This window comes from Tyto alba, unplaced genomic scaffold (assembly GCF_018691265.1).
Source record: "Tyto alba isolate M040663 unplaced genomic scaffold, T.alba_DEE_v4.0 Super-Scaffold_42, whole genome shotgun sequence".
Classification (NCBI taxonomy): domain Eukaryota; kingdom Metazoa; phylum Chordata; class Aves; order Strigiformes; family Tytonidae; genus Tyto; species Tyto alba.
The window spans coordinates 17,566,608-17,585,927 of NW_024881318.1; the positions used below are offsets into that span (position 1 = coordinate 17,566,608).

General features: G+C 35.3%; 1 protein-coding gene across 1 annotated transcript in view; it reads left to right on the forward strand.

Moving 5' to 3' along the window:
* Positions 1-19,320, forward strand: part of WDR70 (WD repeat domain 70) — a 138,663-nt gene that overhangs the window by 77,223 nt on the left and 42,120 nt on the right. Inside the window, exon 10 of the mRNA XM_042804798.1 lies at positions 1,826-2,000. Coding sequence (XP_042660732.1) covers positions 1,826-2,000 — 175 coding nt within the window. The remainder of the gene's footprint in view (positions 1-1,825; positions 2,001-19,320) is intronic.

A 19,320-nucleotide genomic window follows, 5' to 3' on the forward strand; every position in this document is an offset into this window, starting at 1 on the left:
GTACAGGATATTCAGAGGAGATTCTAGAAGGTTTGAATATTATGAGGGAAAGGGACTGGAAAAAGACTCAAGTTTTGAGTAAATATCAGAATGAGAGAAAGTGTCAGTGTACCTGTTGAAAGGTAGAAGACTGAGATCATTATCTGCAACACATGGAGAGGGAAAGGGGAATGTCAGAATCACATAATGGTTGAGGATGGAAGTGACCTCCAAAGATCCTCTAATCCAACCATCCTGTTGAAAGAAGGATCACCTAGACACCTAGCACATGGCCATGTCCAGATGGGTTTTGACTAACTCCGAGAAAGTCAACTCCATAACCTTGCTGGGCAACCTGTTCCATATAACAGCATGGATTTATTTAAGTGACCCTAGAAAATGCATCATAATCTAATGTTTCATTTAAAATGAAAAAAAATCCCCATACCCAAACCAGCCATTAGAACACTTGAATTTCTTATGCTAGAGCTTCAAATAAAGCAATGAAGTGATGCCTTACAGATGTGAGACTTGAAGACTTTTAAAAATTAGACTAATCTTGACTTTATTATGGACAACTGGAGATTCACTCTACTTCAGTTACTGATTTCTCATTACTGTCATTACATGTTGATTAAATGTAACTTCTATGAGCTATTTCCAGCTCATTTTCTTGAGCGTTTTGTCCTAGAATTATTATATATAAGTCAGCTCTGTAGCGTGTTTGTTCTTGTAGCTCTGATGGAAGTTCCTAATGTTATACTGCAGTGTTTTGCCTTGGTCTGGAGAAATGGCAGCCTTTGTTAAAGTGGTGTTTGCTTTGCTAGAGACCAGTGAATTACATGCTGTTGGATCATAGGCAATGTTTGTATAGTCTAAACAAATGAGGTTGTCTTGAGAACTTAGTGGGTTTTTTCTTTCTAAATTAATGATCTTCACTCCTTTGCCAAATCCTAAACTCTTCTCTGCATTAGATGCCAGGAAAGTTTTGAATTTTTATCTGGAAAGAATTCAACATATTAAATAGACAGAAAACATTTGTATCTAAGACAGTTTAAAGACTCCACCTGTATCTCAGTGTTTTAGTTCTCTCTCATTTGGATGTTTTCATGTGTCTAAGAAACATTGAAGATCCCAGTAGATACTCTTTTTCCATTAAAAAAGAAAAAGGATGTATTTATTTTGCTAATAATGTGGGGAAAACTCAACTTGAAACAAACAATATTACATAAATGAGTCTTTAAAGTATTTGAAGAACAGTTTTATATCGCAACTCTAAGGCCTTCAGGATTAGTGGAAGAGAAATACAGTAATATTGCAATTAATCATTTAAAATGCCTTTTAAAAATAAAGAAAAATCTGAAAGATAACCAGCCAGTCTGCAATACTGCCAGTTAAAAGCAGGTTTGTCAGTTGTTGTCATGTTAGAACAATTAAGACGATCTGTTTAGTTAATGAATTTGTATAAGCATTCATGCGTGTTTCCTGAAGTCTTGATTCTTGTAGAGGACTGAATACTTCCTGATTTCCAGTGACAGTGGAAAGTGCAGGATATAGTATCTGCATATTAACCTTTGGTCATTTGTCCAGTTGTAAATAATTTTATGTATTTACGGCACAGTTTGGGAAGAACTGATTTTTTTTAGTGAGTATGGTGTTTCTTACTTGGAAAGTTGTCATGCTAGTTTCATGACTGTCATACCATATCTTAAACACTATTTTGCCATTGCAACTTTAGTTGAACAATATCATATGCCATTTATGCTGAAAATGGTGCTTGATTATATCATAAGTTATTTCATATGTATTGACTTTATCTAAAACAACTCTTTAAACCTTTTTCCAGAACTGTGAGGACATGGGATGTTAACAATGAAAAAAAGCACAAAAGCGTATTTAAACCACGATCAGTTCAAGGTAAACGGGTGATTCCTACAACTTGCACGTACAGCAGAGATGGTAAACTTATTGCAGCTGGCTGTCAAGATGGCTCCATCCAGATCTGGGATAGGAATATGAGTGTAAGTCAAGTATTTGATAACAATATATGCTCCTAATATATCAGGTACTGAATGTTGAAGCTGATAAAATCAATTTTGGTACTTCTATACTTAGATTTTATTCCCCCCACTCACACTAAATAACTTGTAAGCAAAATAGCAAAATTTAATATCTCTTCTGCGCTCCAACTGATTAGTGTGCTGCTATTCAAAACACTGAGGAAATGTTTGACAATCTGTTAAAAAAAAAAAACCAAACACCGCCCCCCTCCCCCCCCCCCCCCCCCAAGTTGGCCACATACCTATATGTAGAATATTATTAATTTAAGATGTGATGCTTGTGGAGAAAGCTGTAACTTCTTGTTGGTTCTTATGTAATTAAAAATGTATATTTCCATGTTTTATTTGAGATACTGAATACAATAAGTATTAACTCATAAAACTTCATACTGCAATCAGTTATTCATCCAGATAATAGGAATAAGAGAATAGTATCCGAGTGGATGAGGATAAGCGTAATGCTTCACATAAACAACAAATGTTGTTACATTATCCAACATGTGAAAATGAACATGGAGACAAATTTGAGCAATTATAAAATTCAGTTTGGTCAGAAAAAGTCTTAATGGGAAGTATTTAAAATTCTTTGAAATTATGAAATACACTCTGTAATACTATGTAATGTTCATATTGAAGTTAAAATTGAATTTCCAGTAGTTATGAATCTACCTCACAAAGAATATGTACAATTCTTGCTATTACTTTGTAATTTGAAGTTTAGAGCAATCAGTGGTCCCTCTTGCTTTGTGTAGCATAGTTTACCAACCAGTCCAGTTCCAAGAATTTTAGTTTTGCAATGTTGTGTGCAGATTCACCAGGCAAACCTTTACTGCTTTTTAAATTAATTTTCCTAATAATCATTTGTATTTCCTTTATGCCCATCTTACCCAAAGTATTGATGTCCAGTCCCTTTCACTTCAATGGGATAAGTACTTATGTCATGCATATGAGGAGGAAATAAGATTAGGGTCAATTTTTTTGGAAGCCAAAGTAAGATTACAGAGGAAATGGGCTGGAGGAGTGGGGGGGGAGGGGGCAGGATCCTCTGAATCAAACTGACATCATAAATTTTTGAAAGGTGTAAAGTTCCAATAGAATGGCTTCAGGGAAGTAATACTCGGCTAATGCAAGATATTAGTCTGTTCAACTTCTGTCTTTCAAAGCATTTGATTTTAAAAAGGAAAACAGGCAATTTAGGCAACTTTTCACAGAAATTTGATTGCTGGAGGCAAGAGGAAATATATAGATGTAAAAGGAAAAGAAAGCCCGTTGATCATATTCAAAGTACAGCCTGTATTTTGGGATTGTCATCTATTTTTATTTCTGTATTCATTTCCACTATAAACCCAGTAAAACTTCCTAATGGCATGAAGCTTGAGAATTCATCCTAAGTGTAAACTTGTTCTAACAGAATAATAAATTTTTCAGAGACTGGCTTTCATCACCTGTGTATGTTGTTTATTTTAACATATACAGTATTGAAATATTAAGCTTTCTGGTGTAGTTTTAACAATAGTGCTTTTGGTAGTCTGCTTTTTCATGTGCTTTTCCTTTTGAACTTTTGTGTGTCTATAAGATGACATATTACAATGCTGATTGAGTGCAGTTTAAGGTGATTATGAAAAATGTAGAGATATACCCTCTGCATCTTGTGCAATTTCCAACTAGTGACCCCTGTATAAGAATGCAAGATTAAAGTGATTTTCTAGTGGAAATGAAGTTGATAGTGTCCTTCGACTTGTTTTTTTAAAGCCTAAAGAATTTTTATATTTGCTTTTGTTGGTGTCATTAAGAAATGTGCAAGATTCTTGTGTAAAGGAGCAGTGTAAATGGTTTTGTTTTGTTTTGGGTTTTTTTTTTTTATTTTTAGTGGCATTCTTATCTAAAACTTGCTGTACCCACTGGAAATCTCTGTGTCTAGTTAAAATCAGATGTTTCAAAAGGCATCTTGATGAAGTAATTAAAAAAAGAAAAAGCCTTCTTACATTTGGGGGTGGGGGAGGGATGAGAAAAAATTTTTTAAAAGGAGCATGTGTTCATAGTAGGATTTAGAAAGAGGAGGATGGGATTGACTCCTGCACTGAAATGATGAAAGCATGTACTGGCCTAACAGGATGCAGAGATGCTTGCAAAGGTGAACAAGAAAATGTTAAGTCATGACAAAGTGGTGCAGTCGTGAGGGTACAATCTGTAGGTGACACGGGGAAACTGGTAAAGCTGTGGAGAGTCAAGACAAGAGGGTTAAACTACTTGAAGAAATATATAGTAGAAACATTAACTTCTGATTTTTTGAAGAAGAAATTTCAAATACCATTTGACTTTGTTGAAACAAGTGTAGAGCTATATACGCAGATTTTGTTGTACTACAGTACAGCTGTTTCAAGTCAGAATTAAGACAGCATTTGTGTTTAGCTTGAGAAGGCTTGACTGAGCCTGTAACAAAATTCACTAGTGTTTGAAAGCAGAAAATAGTTTCTATAATTTCTAATATTTGAACAGTTAGGAATGATTCTGGCATCATTATTTTAGACTATGGATTTGGCACATAAGCAGCAGGAAGAAGGACAGAATTAGGAAGGTGCTTGAAGTTAACTGCAAGTTAGTTGGCTGTACTGTCATGCCAGAGCTGATCTGATAAAGGCTTGTTTTGACTGTCTGAATTCATTTTTGCATTTCAGCAAAAATATAAATTACATTTCAACCCTGGTGTTGAATGCTTATACCATTGTTTCTGCATATGATGTTAACAGCAAAACTAAATCCAGGAAGGTGTTTCTACCAAGTATGGCTCACACTACATACTATCCATAGTGCCTGTTATCCTGATGTCTGTGAAGGTTTTTAAACGTATTTATTTTTGACAGGAGTAAAAACTCATGTCAAACACAGAGCCCACTTCAGAGAGAGGGAAGTTTCTCTTTGCTTCAATGAAAACATAAAGCCCCTGCTTGTCCACAGTAGGAAGGTCATGAAAACAGCAGTACCAAGGGCAGAAGTGGATATCCTGGTAGGAAGGAGGGTCTGATAATGCCCTTTCCTAGAGAAAAACGGGCACTCATTTAGAGGCAGGCACACTTCTGCATTGCTGGTATGAAGCCACTATTCCTCTGGGAGTTCACAAAAAGCAAGCATTTTATAAGCAGGAGCTCCCTGATGAAGCTCACAGAAATCTTCCTTGCCACAGTAGTCCTAGCTTCTGACTACTGATTATAGGTTAATTATCCCCTGCTCCATACATGACTTGCTAACTTTACATCTGACTACAGGAATCCTACTGATGTGTCTATTAGAGGGCAAACAAATTAAAAATTAACCTCTTGTGTGTTGGTGTTCCCATCACCACTGTGGTGTCACTTGCGTTTGCTGCTCAGTAGTGTAGAACTTGGTCCAGAATGGTGTGATTAAATAGTTCTTTGAATATTTTTTTTTATTTAGAGGGAAACAAGATCTTTTCTATCCCATATGTTATCATCCCAGCTTAAGTCAAAGTACCTGTTTGTTGTAAGCTAGCCTTACGAGTTAATTGTTTTTTCTAAGCCACTTAAAGCCACCTCAGTATCTGCTTTTTTAAAATTATGTTGTTGTGTCTAGGGAGTGATTTTGTTGTGTGATCAACTCCTACCTTTAGTTCTGACTAGTAATGCACACTACAAGTGTTTCATTCAGTTTTTTGCTTCCACACTTTTTTTGGTACGATTCCAAATCTCCCAGATGTATGTAGTGAGAGTAAAAATACGTTTGGAACTTTTGGAGGAAGACTCTTTTTATCTTAATGATACTGACATTGGTAACTTGCTAATGCTGAAGTCAAATGCATTCTGGCTCTGCCTTGCCTTTCTCCAAACTTCCTCAGTATGGTTGTGATCCATTATAATCACCTGCCTCAGAGGATTTTTTCATTTTGTCATAAATCTGTGTTATTTTCTCATGTATGTTATTTTGTCAGTGTATAGGTTTTCTTTAAGGTTCATGTACATGTGCATTTACAGTGCACATTAGCAGGATAATCTGTCAGGGTGTTTGAAATATTATGAACACTGTCAACTTGGCTTAAAATAGCAGCTTCAAAGGACATAAAAAATAACTTCCTTCAAACTTCCAATGCATAGTGGAAACAATCGTGTGAAATAGTCAATCATAACACATTAGAACTCTCTCAATTTAAATGTTCTGCGATGTGGAGAAGTGTCTGGCAAATATGGAGAGTTGGAGAGCATTAGTGGTCAAACATAACACATTAGAACTCTCTCAATTTAAATGTTCTGCAATGTGGAGAAGTGTCTGGCAAATATGGAGAGTTGGAGAGCATTAGTGGTCAAAGAAAGACAGGACCTTGAAAATTATTGATTCACAGGGCAGTGCAGTAAACCCACTAGATTTACCTGCAGTTCAGATAGGTTCTAATTGCTCATCTTGCCTATGCTTGCCCATTTAGAGCTTTTCACAAGAGCAATAGTAATTAATATTACTGAACAAGCTGATCCATGGAGCCAGTCTTTAGTATCAAGAATAAAGTGTCTTGCAATCAGTAAACCTCTCTGTGTCCAGCTTTCCTGTGTAGAAGTGGGAGTATCTCATTCATAGAGATATGGAAAGACTGAAGTAATTTTTGGAAAGACTGGGAGTACACTTGATGGGTAGGTCATTTTGCATACCAAACAGGAAAGGATTGAGATGTTTTTCATTGATTACAATTAGGATTTATTAGGGTGAAGAAGCTAAACTTCTTAGTTAGCCTTTCTTAGTCTTTCAGACTACCTGATGAGGCTACCAGCTATGTGAATTTTCCCTCCAGCTTTTCCTGGGTACATTCAGCCCGGGAGTGCAAGGCCAGCTTCTCTGCATATGGCAGCCTGAATCATGTTTCTCAGTTTCATACATCACATGTTTTATGATCTATCATTGCAGCTGTGATAGAGAAATATTGATAAGGATGTTGGAGAGGCAGAGTTTGTAAGGAGTGGTGATGTCTTTTAAATGACTTTAAGAAAAACAGCTTGTACACCCAAAAATTTGTCTTCTTTTTTTTTTTTTCCCCTAGCTATTTTAAATTGGATAGAAACCTACCCAATTTAGAAATCTTGAGTAGTTTTTATAAGCTTTTAGCTATCTAATGGCTGCACTGTAAGTAGTAAAGAATGAGCTTTGACAGACATATATGTAATAGGTTTATCTTTTTATGTAGTGTAAGTCTGAACAGGAAAGATGCAGTGGTTTATGATTTTCAACAGAATTTAATTCTCATTAAACACAAATTGATTCAGTGCTCAGGGAAAGATTTTTATAGCTAGTGATTAACTTATATTTTTTTACTTTCTTGTTTCAGAAAAGACCTAGTGGTATGTTTAACTGCATTCTTCAGCTATTTCCTGCTCAAAAGTGAGCATCTACTACAGTATTGCTGGACCACTGCTTTGCTCATGTTTTCTTTTTTGCTGGTTTTGAAACCTGAATTAGATTTTTAAATTGCTAGAATAATTCATGTATTTTGATCAGTTTTAAATTACTTAGCTAAAGCTCAAAATGATTTTACAGAACTTAAAATGCACAATAATAATGAGATCCAACACAGTACTAATATACTACCACATGAATATCCCCAAAAGTGGCGTGATTAAGTGATAATCCCAGTAACCTGTTTTCCACATGCCCTTAAGCCACTCTACCTTCAAAATTTAAGGGGAAAAATAGTGGGATGTCACAGTATGCATTGAAGTTAAGCAGATCTAAGCTCTCTACATTTTAATTACAAATACTCATGTTAAAAGTATTTTCCAAATAATTGCATGATTCATAGATGTAAGATAAATACATTTCTATATTTAGTGATTGTTTGCTTTGAAAGGGTTTTTGTAAGCTTTAGTTTTGTGGTGTGCAATATGAAGTTTCAAGGTAGAGTTTTCAGAGATGAAAAGTTTTACAAGTGTTGGAGCCATTTTGAATAAATGCTGTACAACTAAGTACACAGATAATGCAAAAAATAATTTTATTTTTTATTGGCCTAAATAGGGTGACCCATTTGTTTTGGAATGGTAATCCAAGCCCAGATTTTATTTGGAATTTTTTGGTAAGCCTTTTTTTGCTGCTGTTGATGGATTTTACAACTGATGCTGCCAAGACAGAGTAATGAAAACTAGTAGTAAGATCTGAGACTTGCTGCAAATATTTTCTCCGTTAATTTGAAGATCCTTTGAGGGTATTTATACCCATGCTTTGTGAAGACAAGATTGTTTGATCTTCGCACAGTTACAGGATGCTTCTTGCATATGTTGACATGCAATAGACATAGCTCTCAGTAATAAATTCTTGAAATGTTTCTCATGTCTGTCTTCTAGAAAATTTTACTAGTGTGCATATCCCTTTTTAGATACAGTTTCTACCAGGCGAAGATCAGTGTGTCTTTGGCATCTGGTCTATCACAGCATTCCACGATTATGCTCTTTTCACACCAGCTACTTTTTAGTCATTATTTTGGCCGTGGAATATTCACCTGTCTATTTGCATGTTTTGTTTTGGTTTTGCTTATATAGAATTTGGGTTTTAAATTGATATCTTCACAGCATTAAAATTTCTCCAGTGAAATGTAAGTATTTAATAGAAACAATTTACAATGACTATTCTTAAATTTGCTGGATATCAGTATTACAGCGAAAGAGCAGGCAGATCTTCCAGTTTCCCCCACGTATGTAACATGCTTCATGCTTTGAAAAGGGCAGCCTGGCTACATCTGGAAATTTCTTGTGTAAATACAAGATGAAGGATATCCAAATATACTATATTCCCCTTTCAAACCTAAGGTAAGTTTTCCATATCCATAATATCCCACCCTTTCATTCCATATGTATATGTGCCAGACCTCTGCTCCAGAAACTGGAAATCACACACAAGCTTGCCAGCAGCAAATATTAACAGATTCATATATTATTCCTTTTTGTATACGTCTGGTTTAGCCAGTACATCACTATCTATACCCTGAAGCTAGCTGCAGTAAAGAATCTGACAATCATATGCTAAGATAAAATGTGCCCTGCTGTATTTCTGAGTGCATTTCTCTCTTACGTAATAAACAGTTTATAGGTAAGAACTATCTAAATGTTTGCACTATCTAATATAGTGATGAAAGGCAATTCTAAATCTTGAAGTCTGTCACACCCCAATGAAAATAGCCTAAAGGATTTTACTTTGGATTTGTGTATGGTTAAAGGAAAAAGGCTTATCCCACAAGGATTATATATCTTTCTTTGATTTACTATTTAGAAGAATAAAAGTAGAGCTTACAGAAATAATTTTAAAATGACAGTTTGAAAAGAGTAGGCATTATAGCAACATGATTGGCTTTACTAATACTGTAGTCTTATTAATGTAACATGAATAATGTTACAGAAAAATAATGAAAGAAATAGAAGAGCCTTCTTGAGCTAGCTGTTATTTTAGAGAAAATTTTCCTTTTATGCAGATGCAAAAAGTTAAAAGTACAGATGCTACTTCTCATTCTAACAAGCAGTGAGCTCCAGAGTGGCCTGGCTTACCAGAAAAATGTCTTTTTTGATTCTGTAGTATATGCACTGCTCAAGCAAGCTGAACACTTCATTGGTCTAGAGCCTAACAGGGTTCGTAAATTATGAAAACAATTTTGTGTTTGATGTGTATTATTAGCAAGCTAATTTTGCATCCAAATGTTTCTCAGTGTGGTTCATAGTATGTCACTATTTCTTGAATCTGGTGAGGAAATGAACAGCAGTTTATACTGTGAATTTTGTAAAAGCGGTCAAAAGTATATTTCTCTACCACTCTTGGTCATTAAGTTTGTTTTATTAGAGAAGCCTGAAACTCCCATATTTTAAAATACTTAGGAAAGCTGTTATGGCTTGATCAAGTGGATTTAAGAACAAAAATGGTTGGAAATAATGACTTATCTGTGGAACGTATTGAGTGAAGATTAGGTACTTTCTGTCTGCATATACTTGTTCTGTCTCTTGGGTTAATTTATGGGCCGTTTGCTTCCTTCCAGCTTCATATTTGGATGTATCTCTTGCAGGCTTCGCTTTTCTCATCAATTCATACCTTGCAGAAAGTGTTCTATTTTGGGATATTCATAAAAAATAGTGTGAAATCAATTTTAGAAAATAGTATACTAAGAGCTAGCTGGGTTGGAGTTTTAGTTTTGGGGGGTTTTAATAGAAAATTATATTAGAGGGGTTTATTAAAAATAAAAAGGTCATTTCAGACAATACAAAATCTCAAAACTGAAATAATGATTTGGGATTTTCAAACTTTTTTAAAAAAATTTGTCAATTATTTTCTTTACTATAGTAGAGTAAACTTTTCTTCTTAATTTTTTCCTGCTCTCATTATAAATATTACCAAATGTCTAACTTTTACAGAGGTCTAATATGGAAGATGAATAATAAATTCTTCTCATTTAAGAGTTGTGGGTTTTTCATGTATTCCTGTGTCACTGACCACTATCAGAAAGTGGATACTGGCCTAGGAAACTGATAATTTAATGTTGTGTGGTGCTTGTGTGTAACCTTTTTCATAACTGTTTAATTTAGAAAAAATAAACTTACCAAAGAGAAACAGAAAAGTATTTTTTTTTTTTGTTCAACTGAATAAGGTAATGATTTATTTTGAAATATGCTCGTATTTTTAATACAAAATCTGTTAGAAATTGGGAAGCTGAAAGAAACAAGATAAATTATAGTGAAGCCTAGCTTTTGTATGTAACATTAGGTTGCATAGACTTGACTTGGTGAAGTATGATAAAGAATAAACTATTTCTACATAGAGAACAATTGTTTCATGGTTGCATCCGTTAAAAGGTGTACTTCTGTGAGGATAAAATTTTAAATGTGCTTAAATAAGTGGCCATAATACACTAAAGGCTGCCCGCAGTTTCTGATGAACATCTCATAAGTCTAGCTAATTTCAATTAAGAAAAGTTTCCATGTCATTTGTAGAAAATTCATAATAATATTATAAATGAAAGAAGTAATTTTTCTGTCCATGATTATGTATAAGAAGATAAACTGCACATATACACCATTTCTTGGCAGCAGGTACAGATCTAAAGCAATCATATGAAATGAGAAGTATTTGTAATAATATTTTTTTTGTAAGACAGCCTTCAGTGAGCAAGTTCCTTTCAACTCTAGGTATAAATTTCATAGTTAAACCTAATTGAATATATGTGTGGCTTTCTTTATGGAAGTAAAACTTCTTCTAGTGCAAAATATGTTAAAATATAGGGTTTTTTCATGATCTCCCTACTTCCTAAAGTTGGTTTTCAACAGATGTTAGTGCTAAACAGTTAGCAGAGAGGGTGGTGAAATAGGTGGAGCATTGTCCATCTGTGTTTTATTTAACATATGACTGCACTGATACTACACAGACTGAAATCAGATACATCCGTGTAACAGCTGCATTCCTCGACCCAAGCTCTAAATTTCTCATGAGATAGAGAACTAGATTTGGAGTTGGATATGACTACCTATATATTTCACACTTTATACATAAATCCATGTACAGTGTGTCTCTGTGTTTCTATGCCCACAAACTGACAATGAATTTCTAATTTAACAGAATTTCTGAATGTGTATAATGATTCTAAGTTAAACAAGGCACATTTAGATAATTCAATATATTTAATTTTCATTCAGATTAAGCAATGTGTTGTGTTTTTAAAAAAATGCCTTTAGGGTTACTGTTTCACTTCTTACCATGTATATGTATCTCTTCCAGATTTGGCTTGTGACTGGTTTGTGCGCAAAGCAGTCACCTGTAACCAGTACTAAAATTTTATCTATATTTAATGTTTGGTGTAATACATTTTCTTAAGATTGGGATAGGGTGACCAAATTAGTAAGTACTGTGCTAGTTCACATGCAAAGAGTGAAATATTCTGAAAACATCCAATTCGTTGTATAATCATGGACCACGTTTTTTATCGACGCTAAGAACTCCTGATGAATGTAGCTCGATAATCAGCACATACCCTGGTAAGAGCATATAAATGGCACCATATCCTAGCTCCCTACCCTGTTTCATTGTCCTCACCGGTATGCAGGTCTGTGGTTTCATTTGGAGAGCAGATGGAGCCTGAGACCTGTAAGCAAACTTCATCTTGTTGAAGTCACCGGAGTATACCACCGTGACCTTTATAGAGGCTGTTTCACCAGGGCTTGCAAAAGCACAACTAGTACAGGTGATGTGTTCCTGCCCTTGTAACGGGAGGACTGGCTTATATTCAAGACCACCTTCAAGAGCCTGGGTGATTTATCAGAAGTAGGGACACCTGTTTTAGTCAGCAGAAGGCAGTGCGCTGCCAGCCATTGGCTTGTCATTTGTCACAATGTGCAAACGCCCGGTTGATTTTGATATCTGACGTGTGAAAGTGTGGTGTCAAACTGGATAGGAGTTGATGGGGGTGTAGGAATGTTTTTTGCACTCCAAACAGGTCACTGTTGTTTCTTGGCTATTACATTGAGGTAGGGAGGGCAGGACATGGCTGTCTTAATGTGTGCTGCTATATGTCTGCATGTGTAAAACAAACTGCAGTTTTGATTGTTCTCCTTCCAAGACAGATATGATTATTTTATGTCAGAAAATTCTTTGGTGTCAAGTTGGTAAGAGGTTTATACCAACAAACAAAAGCAAGGCAATGTGCAAACTCAATTGCTACTTGCCTTTTTTTTTTTTGTCATTTTTAAATAATAGTTTACTCTATGTCCATATGTGTTATGGAAAAGGAAGTGGTGTTTTTGTTGGTTTTGACTCTGTTTTTCTTTATGTGAGGAAAACACAGATGTACCTGAGGATTAAGTGAATGATCTGTAATTGCTATTATTGGAAGAATATATATTTAAGTGATTGGTAAAATATAGCTGTTAAAGATGACAGAATGAGGTGACAGTGGACCCTAAAAGTAAAGAAACATTATCAAGGAAACAGAGAGAGAAAAAACATACAAATGGTAATACTGCCAGTGGGTTATTGATTAGACTTACTACAGTGTGTTTTACAATATGTGACAGAAAGGAGATGACACATTTTGATGCGTATAACAACATTTTTCTTTTGATGAGTGGTTAAAAATGGTTAGAGCTTCCAGGGAAATTGCGGAGAAAAGGTATCCAGGTAAGAAAATCAGGAACAGCTTTCATCATGTTGTGTTTGAATTGCCAGTTAAACATGAACAAAGTGATATCAAGATGAACGAAGATGTTCAGCAGACAGAGAATGTACCTTTCCTTGAAAAAGGTAGTTTAGTGGCATGAAAATATCGGTCGTCATGGTTGTGAATAAGGTTTTTAAAAATACATTGTAGAATGAGAAGTTCAGTGACTGAGGGGATTGAGTAATATCGAATAGCCAGTGAAACCGAGAGAATGGAATCACACACCAGAGGGAATAGTGAAGAAGGGAACCAACATGTGGAAGGTGTACAGGAGATACTGGACCTCATAAAGCAATGAAGAAGGGGAATAGAAGATACACACTGTTTTTTCTGAGGCTGATGAGAATGAAGATCAGGTGGCATTGTTGGATTTCTCAGGGATAAATCTGTTGAGACTCAGTAAGGAATTTAAGGGGGGTTGGCTAGGAATGAGGACAGAGGAGAACACAGTATTGGATGAAAAGGCCAAAGTGTGAAAAAGAGTGATGGAGAAAGAGATAAAGAAACATGGACATACTTGGTGAAAAGTGGATGATGCAAATGAGATTTCTGAGATATCACTTTCACAAACAGGGATTTGTGTATCTCCCTATGCTCTGAATATGCCACTGCTGGTGGAGAAGAAATATGAAGTTGCTAGGCATGAGTATGAAATACTGTGCTGAAGTTAAACTTGTTAAGTCTAGGATAAGAAAATGGAAGGAATCTTTTTGTTGGATGGAGAAGAATTTCAGGGATGCTAGTGATAAAAGAGCACTGTAGTCAGGAGAGGTACTACAGAGTATCGTAATAAAGTGGAAATAGGAAGAGAAAAGAGGATTTTGAAGCAACATTAACAGTAGAGGAGAAGGCTAATCACAGAACAAAAAATTCTGTAATGATACTGTACTTCTCAGACAAATTGGTGTGGAGATACTGGAGCCCGATTGAGGAAGCCATGGATGTTGATTAGTACAGTTTTACATTACCATAGATTTAATAATTGAATTATTTTTTATATGAAATGAGATAGAAGGGATTCATTGATTTAAGGATGTTAATTCCAAACAAATGAATTCTATCCTCTCATATTTAAACATTAATCTGGTTTTAATAACTGTTAAAAAAGAAAACTAATTTTAAAAGTAATCCATGTTTGAAATATATTCAGGACTCTCACTGTAGAACAGCAAGCCACATTTTTCTAAAAGATATTACAAGTTTTTTCACTCTACTTAATGCTTAGGTACTGGTTATTAAAAAAATGCGTATCTCCCACCATCTGCAAGTGCCTGGCTGACCTGTAACATAAGAAAAGGCTTCCTTTAACTTTTCAAAAACAACTACTCTCAGAAACTTACTTTGCTGAATGATGATGGCATTTTTTATTTTCTAGAGCCTTTTAAAAAAAAATGTCAAATACATATGGTCCTGGAAAATCAACATTAAGTATATTGAGCTAATAATCTCAATCACCTTATGCAACATTATTTATAGACCACTGAGTCCCTAAGTTAAGAATGCTCATTTTATCACTGAAATACTTAATGTGGCAAAATACCACTTACCCTTTTAACTGAGGTAATCTTCCTTCTTTGCCTTTCCCCCTGAATAGATAAAAGCAAATCTATGTTTTTTAAAAAAATATATTATTTTAATTAATAAGCAGAGAAAATACACCATAAGGGTTTCTAGTACATTTTTATGGGAAAAATCAAATAGTGTAGAAGAAATGATAGCTCACTGTGTTACTAGAAGTTTACTGGAAGTGACTGTTCATTTCTTAGAGAAATAAAAAATCCCCCTTGTTGGTATATACATGTTTTAGCTACTTTTTTTCAACAAGTGAATAAATATATTGTACAGCCACCTTTGGTAGCTCACTGGAAACTGTACATTTTTTCAAATGTTACTGATTCAGAAATACTGGCTTTATGTGAATTTCTGTATATTTTCAATTACATTTCACTCTATTCACAATGTACCTCTGTAAGATCACTAAAATGGGTCTTAAGATTTAGGAGTACTGAAGACTGAAAAAATTTGAGAAATTAAATTGGATTGTGGTAGGAATAACTTTGTGGTAGTTGCTTTTTAAAGGCATCTTTGTAGCTTCTTTGTATTCTTTCTGTTTATATTTTTGCTTGCTTATTGCCAGTAGGCAAAAGGCTACTTCAAACTGATATGAAACATCCAGTGTTTTCATAGGTGAGTTTGAAGCAATCTGTGGACTTTTAGCAGGGTTCTAGTATATCTTAACTAAATTTTAAATAGCATTTTTACAGAATAACATTGATTAGATGTGATTATTTTCTTGAAAAGAAATGATCAGTAAACAACTGGGCAAGTCTTGAGTGATTAATTTATTTCTGAGAGGCAAAAGGAAGGGGTTGTGGGTTTTTTTACAGAAGCTAGTAGAAAGGAGGAAAATCGTAAATTTGCTAGGATAGCATGGGATGGGTTAGATAAGTTATGAAAAGGTACAAAAAGAAACGTTTCTTATACATCCTTGTATGTTTTTCTCATGAAGTGTAAAAAAATCCCCAAAGGAAGCCAACTGAATAGTTTCCAAAAGTTATTTTTATTAGTAATATTTATTGGTTTTGTGGCCAAGATAGATTATCTTCTCAAATGCAAAGTTTGACAGTGCAGCCAAACATTCATCTGGGGTTTAATTTTCTAACTATTAGGCAAATATTTAGCAATGCTGTTAAGAAGCCATTTTTCTAAAATGGTTTCCTAAAATCTTTCTTGATGAATTAACTTAAACAAAAATAAATTGTTTCTGTGGTCAACAATATTCTTAGAAATTGAATGCTCTAAGTGATGAAGGAAGCATGGGCAGATAGGAAGGACTTTCTCATCACTGTACAGTGGTTCAGAGACATCTCTAAGGCAAGCCAGCTTGCTTCCATCTCTTGTCTAAAAATACATATAGTCAAATGTATTGGGTGCCTTGCCTCATTGCTTTCTGTGTAAATGTTAGAGAGTTTTTTTCAATAGAAATCAACCTTTTGTATCAATTGGAATTAACGAAATGCTAAATCATTTCTCACCTTGACTGGCTACACTGCTGTATGGCTTCACTTCTAAAAATGCTGTTCTCATTAGAAGCCCAACATTTTCCAACTAAGCATTTCCCACTTATGTTTTTATTTGCATTCATAGTTTCCTGATACAATGCATGATTCACTGCAAGGGACTGAAGGTTTTATAAACTTTGAAATTGGTTACAGAGATGTTTTCTGTTCTGTTTTTGTTGTTGTTGTTGGTTGGTTGGTTGGTTGGTTGTTTTTTTTTCCTGGTTATGTAGGTTTTTTATTGCAAGACAGTTGCTCAAGAAAAACTACAGGATATTAAAAAAAAAAAAAAAAAGAAAAAGCCAGTCTCTTATCTGTTCAATAATTGTAAATAACTAGGAAAACTTCTCTATGAAATACATGTGAAAGATTATTGGAGGATATTGAACCACTGCTGTGTGTGAGAGAGAAAAAAATCCCAAAGACTTGCCTCCCCTAGAATATCATCCCTCCACACAGAAAAAGGCTTTAGTTGCAACAGATGAGAATATAATGGACATGCAGGACAATTAAATACAATTGCCAGTCAGATGTCATGATTCTGGCAAATAAAGTTAGGTTACTGTATTCATAATTGATTAATTAGTATTGAGAGAAAGGAAAGAGTGTTTCAGGTCTGCTAATGATACTTGTAGATGTCACTGAGTTAGAAAATCATGGAGAAGAGGAGATCATGTGACCGTGTAATCATGTAAACACTAAAACCTCAAATTTCACAAGTTAATCTTGTTTTGCATCACCATGGTCATTACTGAAACAGCATCACCACAGGAAGTGGTATTGAAGAGCTGTCACATAAATTGAAAGCCCAGGGATCATGTTTACAGGAACTTAAGGAAAACATCTGATAGAATCTACAACTGCCTACTCAGGGAAAAAATTGAGAAATTCCTGAATTCAGCTGGCATATGTAGACCTGATAATTTCTAAGGGATACGCTAAACCCAGAAAGTACAGTTATGTTTCTTTTTTCTGGAGTATAATTGAGAGAAAAGCAAATATGCTTCCTTTGGTAGAGATGACCAAGGGGGGATGGGAAAGTAGCCATTTGGAGAGTGTAACTTGTGCCCTGGGAACCTGTCTGTGCTGTCAGCTCTGATCACAACTCTGAGATTGCTGGCTGTCTCTGATGGGATGACTTTCAACAAAGACCCAGACAGCTTTGCTCAGTTGTGACTGAAAAGGTGGTTTCTGGTTGGTTGGTTTGTTTGTTTTTTTTTTTCTTCTAGCTGCTTTATAGTTCATGTCTTTGTCACCTTGAGACTGGCCTATGATAATATTCTAGCTCAGGTGGCTTTTATGTTTATTAAGAATTATCATTTTTACAGTTGGATATTGTCAGTGTCAGCTAATTCATTTTGCCAAGTGTCTTAGTCAGGTGAAATCACCTGTTTAAATCTCTAACAGCCATACATGGCTTGGAACTTGCCTGCCTGTCATCTCTGCCCAGCTAGTCCTGCCCTTCTGCTTCATGCTTGAAACCAGTGTAAATCCCAATTTCCCATTCTCTCAAGAAGCATTGGAAACATTCCTTGATGTCAAAGAGGGAGAACAGCTGTTAAGCAAGCATAGGAGGCATTTCTAGAGATGAGCTTCCCTGTTCAGAATATACCTTCTTTGTGCTGGAGCAAACTGGAGTAGATTGCACATTGCTAGTGGCACACTCGGTATTGGGTAGAGTTCCTTTTGTTGTAGACATGCTTGTGTTTGCATGGTTGACTGTGTTCAACCTGATAAATGAGTAGGATTTTGTTTTCCATCTGTAATGTAAAGAAAGATTGAAATGGTAATCTTTGTAGATCTCACTTTTCCCAAGGCCTTCCTTAATTTACTGCCTCTGATTTTAAAAAAACAAACTTGAAGATGCTAGGAGCAAGAGGGAAGAGTGTCTTGGCTGGGACGTTTATTGTTTCATTAAAAGAAAAAAGGGGTGGTGGGAGCATTATAATCTCGGGTAAGTGATGGCTTAATATGAAATATTCTATCCTAGAAACAATGTGGAAAATTCAGGATATTCATTACTTAAGTGTATTTTTTTTTTCTCATGGATGTGGCTTGGAGTTTTGAGGTGAACAAGCTGATTAAATCTATCTTCTGCTTTTCCTAAAACACATTTTATTTAGGGTTTTGTAGAAGGAGAGCAGTTGTGTGATGCAGAAGTCTAACCATGCAGCTCTGTTATAGGTCATTCATTTGTGATAAACACTTCATGTCGCCACTGTTTTCTTCACTTCCCATATTGGTCCTCTTCAATTCACACAGATTTTTGTACAGAAGATAGTAATTTACTGACGCTGCAGTTGTGTACCTTCTTCCCTCTCTTCCCTCTGCGCCACATCCCCCCCTGCTTTTTTTTTCCCCCTTCCCTCTTCCCAGTACTTTCTCTGGCTTCCTTTTATCTTCTGGTTTTCATCCTCTCTACGAGGACTGTGGCAATATTGCAAACCCTGACATTTATCTGTTATCCTAGTTATTTTGATACATGCAACTGCATCCTTTCTCACATGTGCTTCATGTCTTATGCCTGTCATTTCATGTTGCACACAAGTCCACTCAGCTGTAACTGCTTAACAAAAATATATGTGCTAATACAAAGCTAGGAAGAAAGTGCTTACATTGCTGGAGTTATTTGCTAGAAAGCCTTCAAACAAGTTGCAGTAGATAGTGTGTGTTACTGCAGAATTTGCTGAAGTAACTAAGCCTTTACAAAATTTTAAGGACTGATGAACTTGCCAAATTTTGTATGGCACATGACTCGTAGTGCATAATAGCAGGCATCTCGGCAACGAAAGGAGAGGGATAATGAGGCAGAAATGTAGATTCTTTGCTCTAATTATCTTTACATCCTTATCTAGTGTTTCAATGCTCTCTCCTTCCCTTCCTTAATCAAGCTTTTGAATTGTGTACGTTAGTTCTGTTGTTTCATGTCTTTCTAGCAAGAAACATTCTGATAACAATTTTTTTTTTTTTTTGCTAATGATTTGTTAGCAACATTAGACATCTGTTAAAAATACTAAGAGGCCAGAGGCCAAACACATTATTTTCT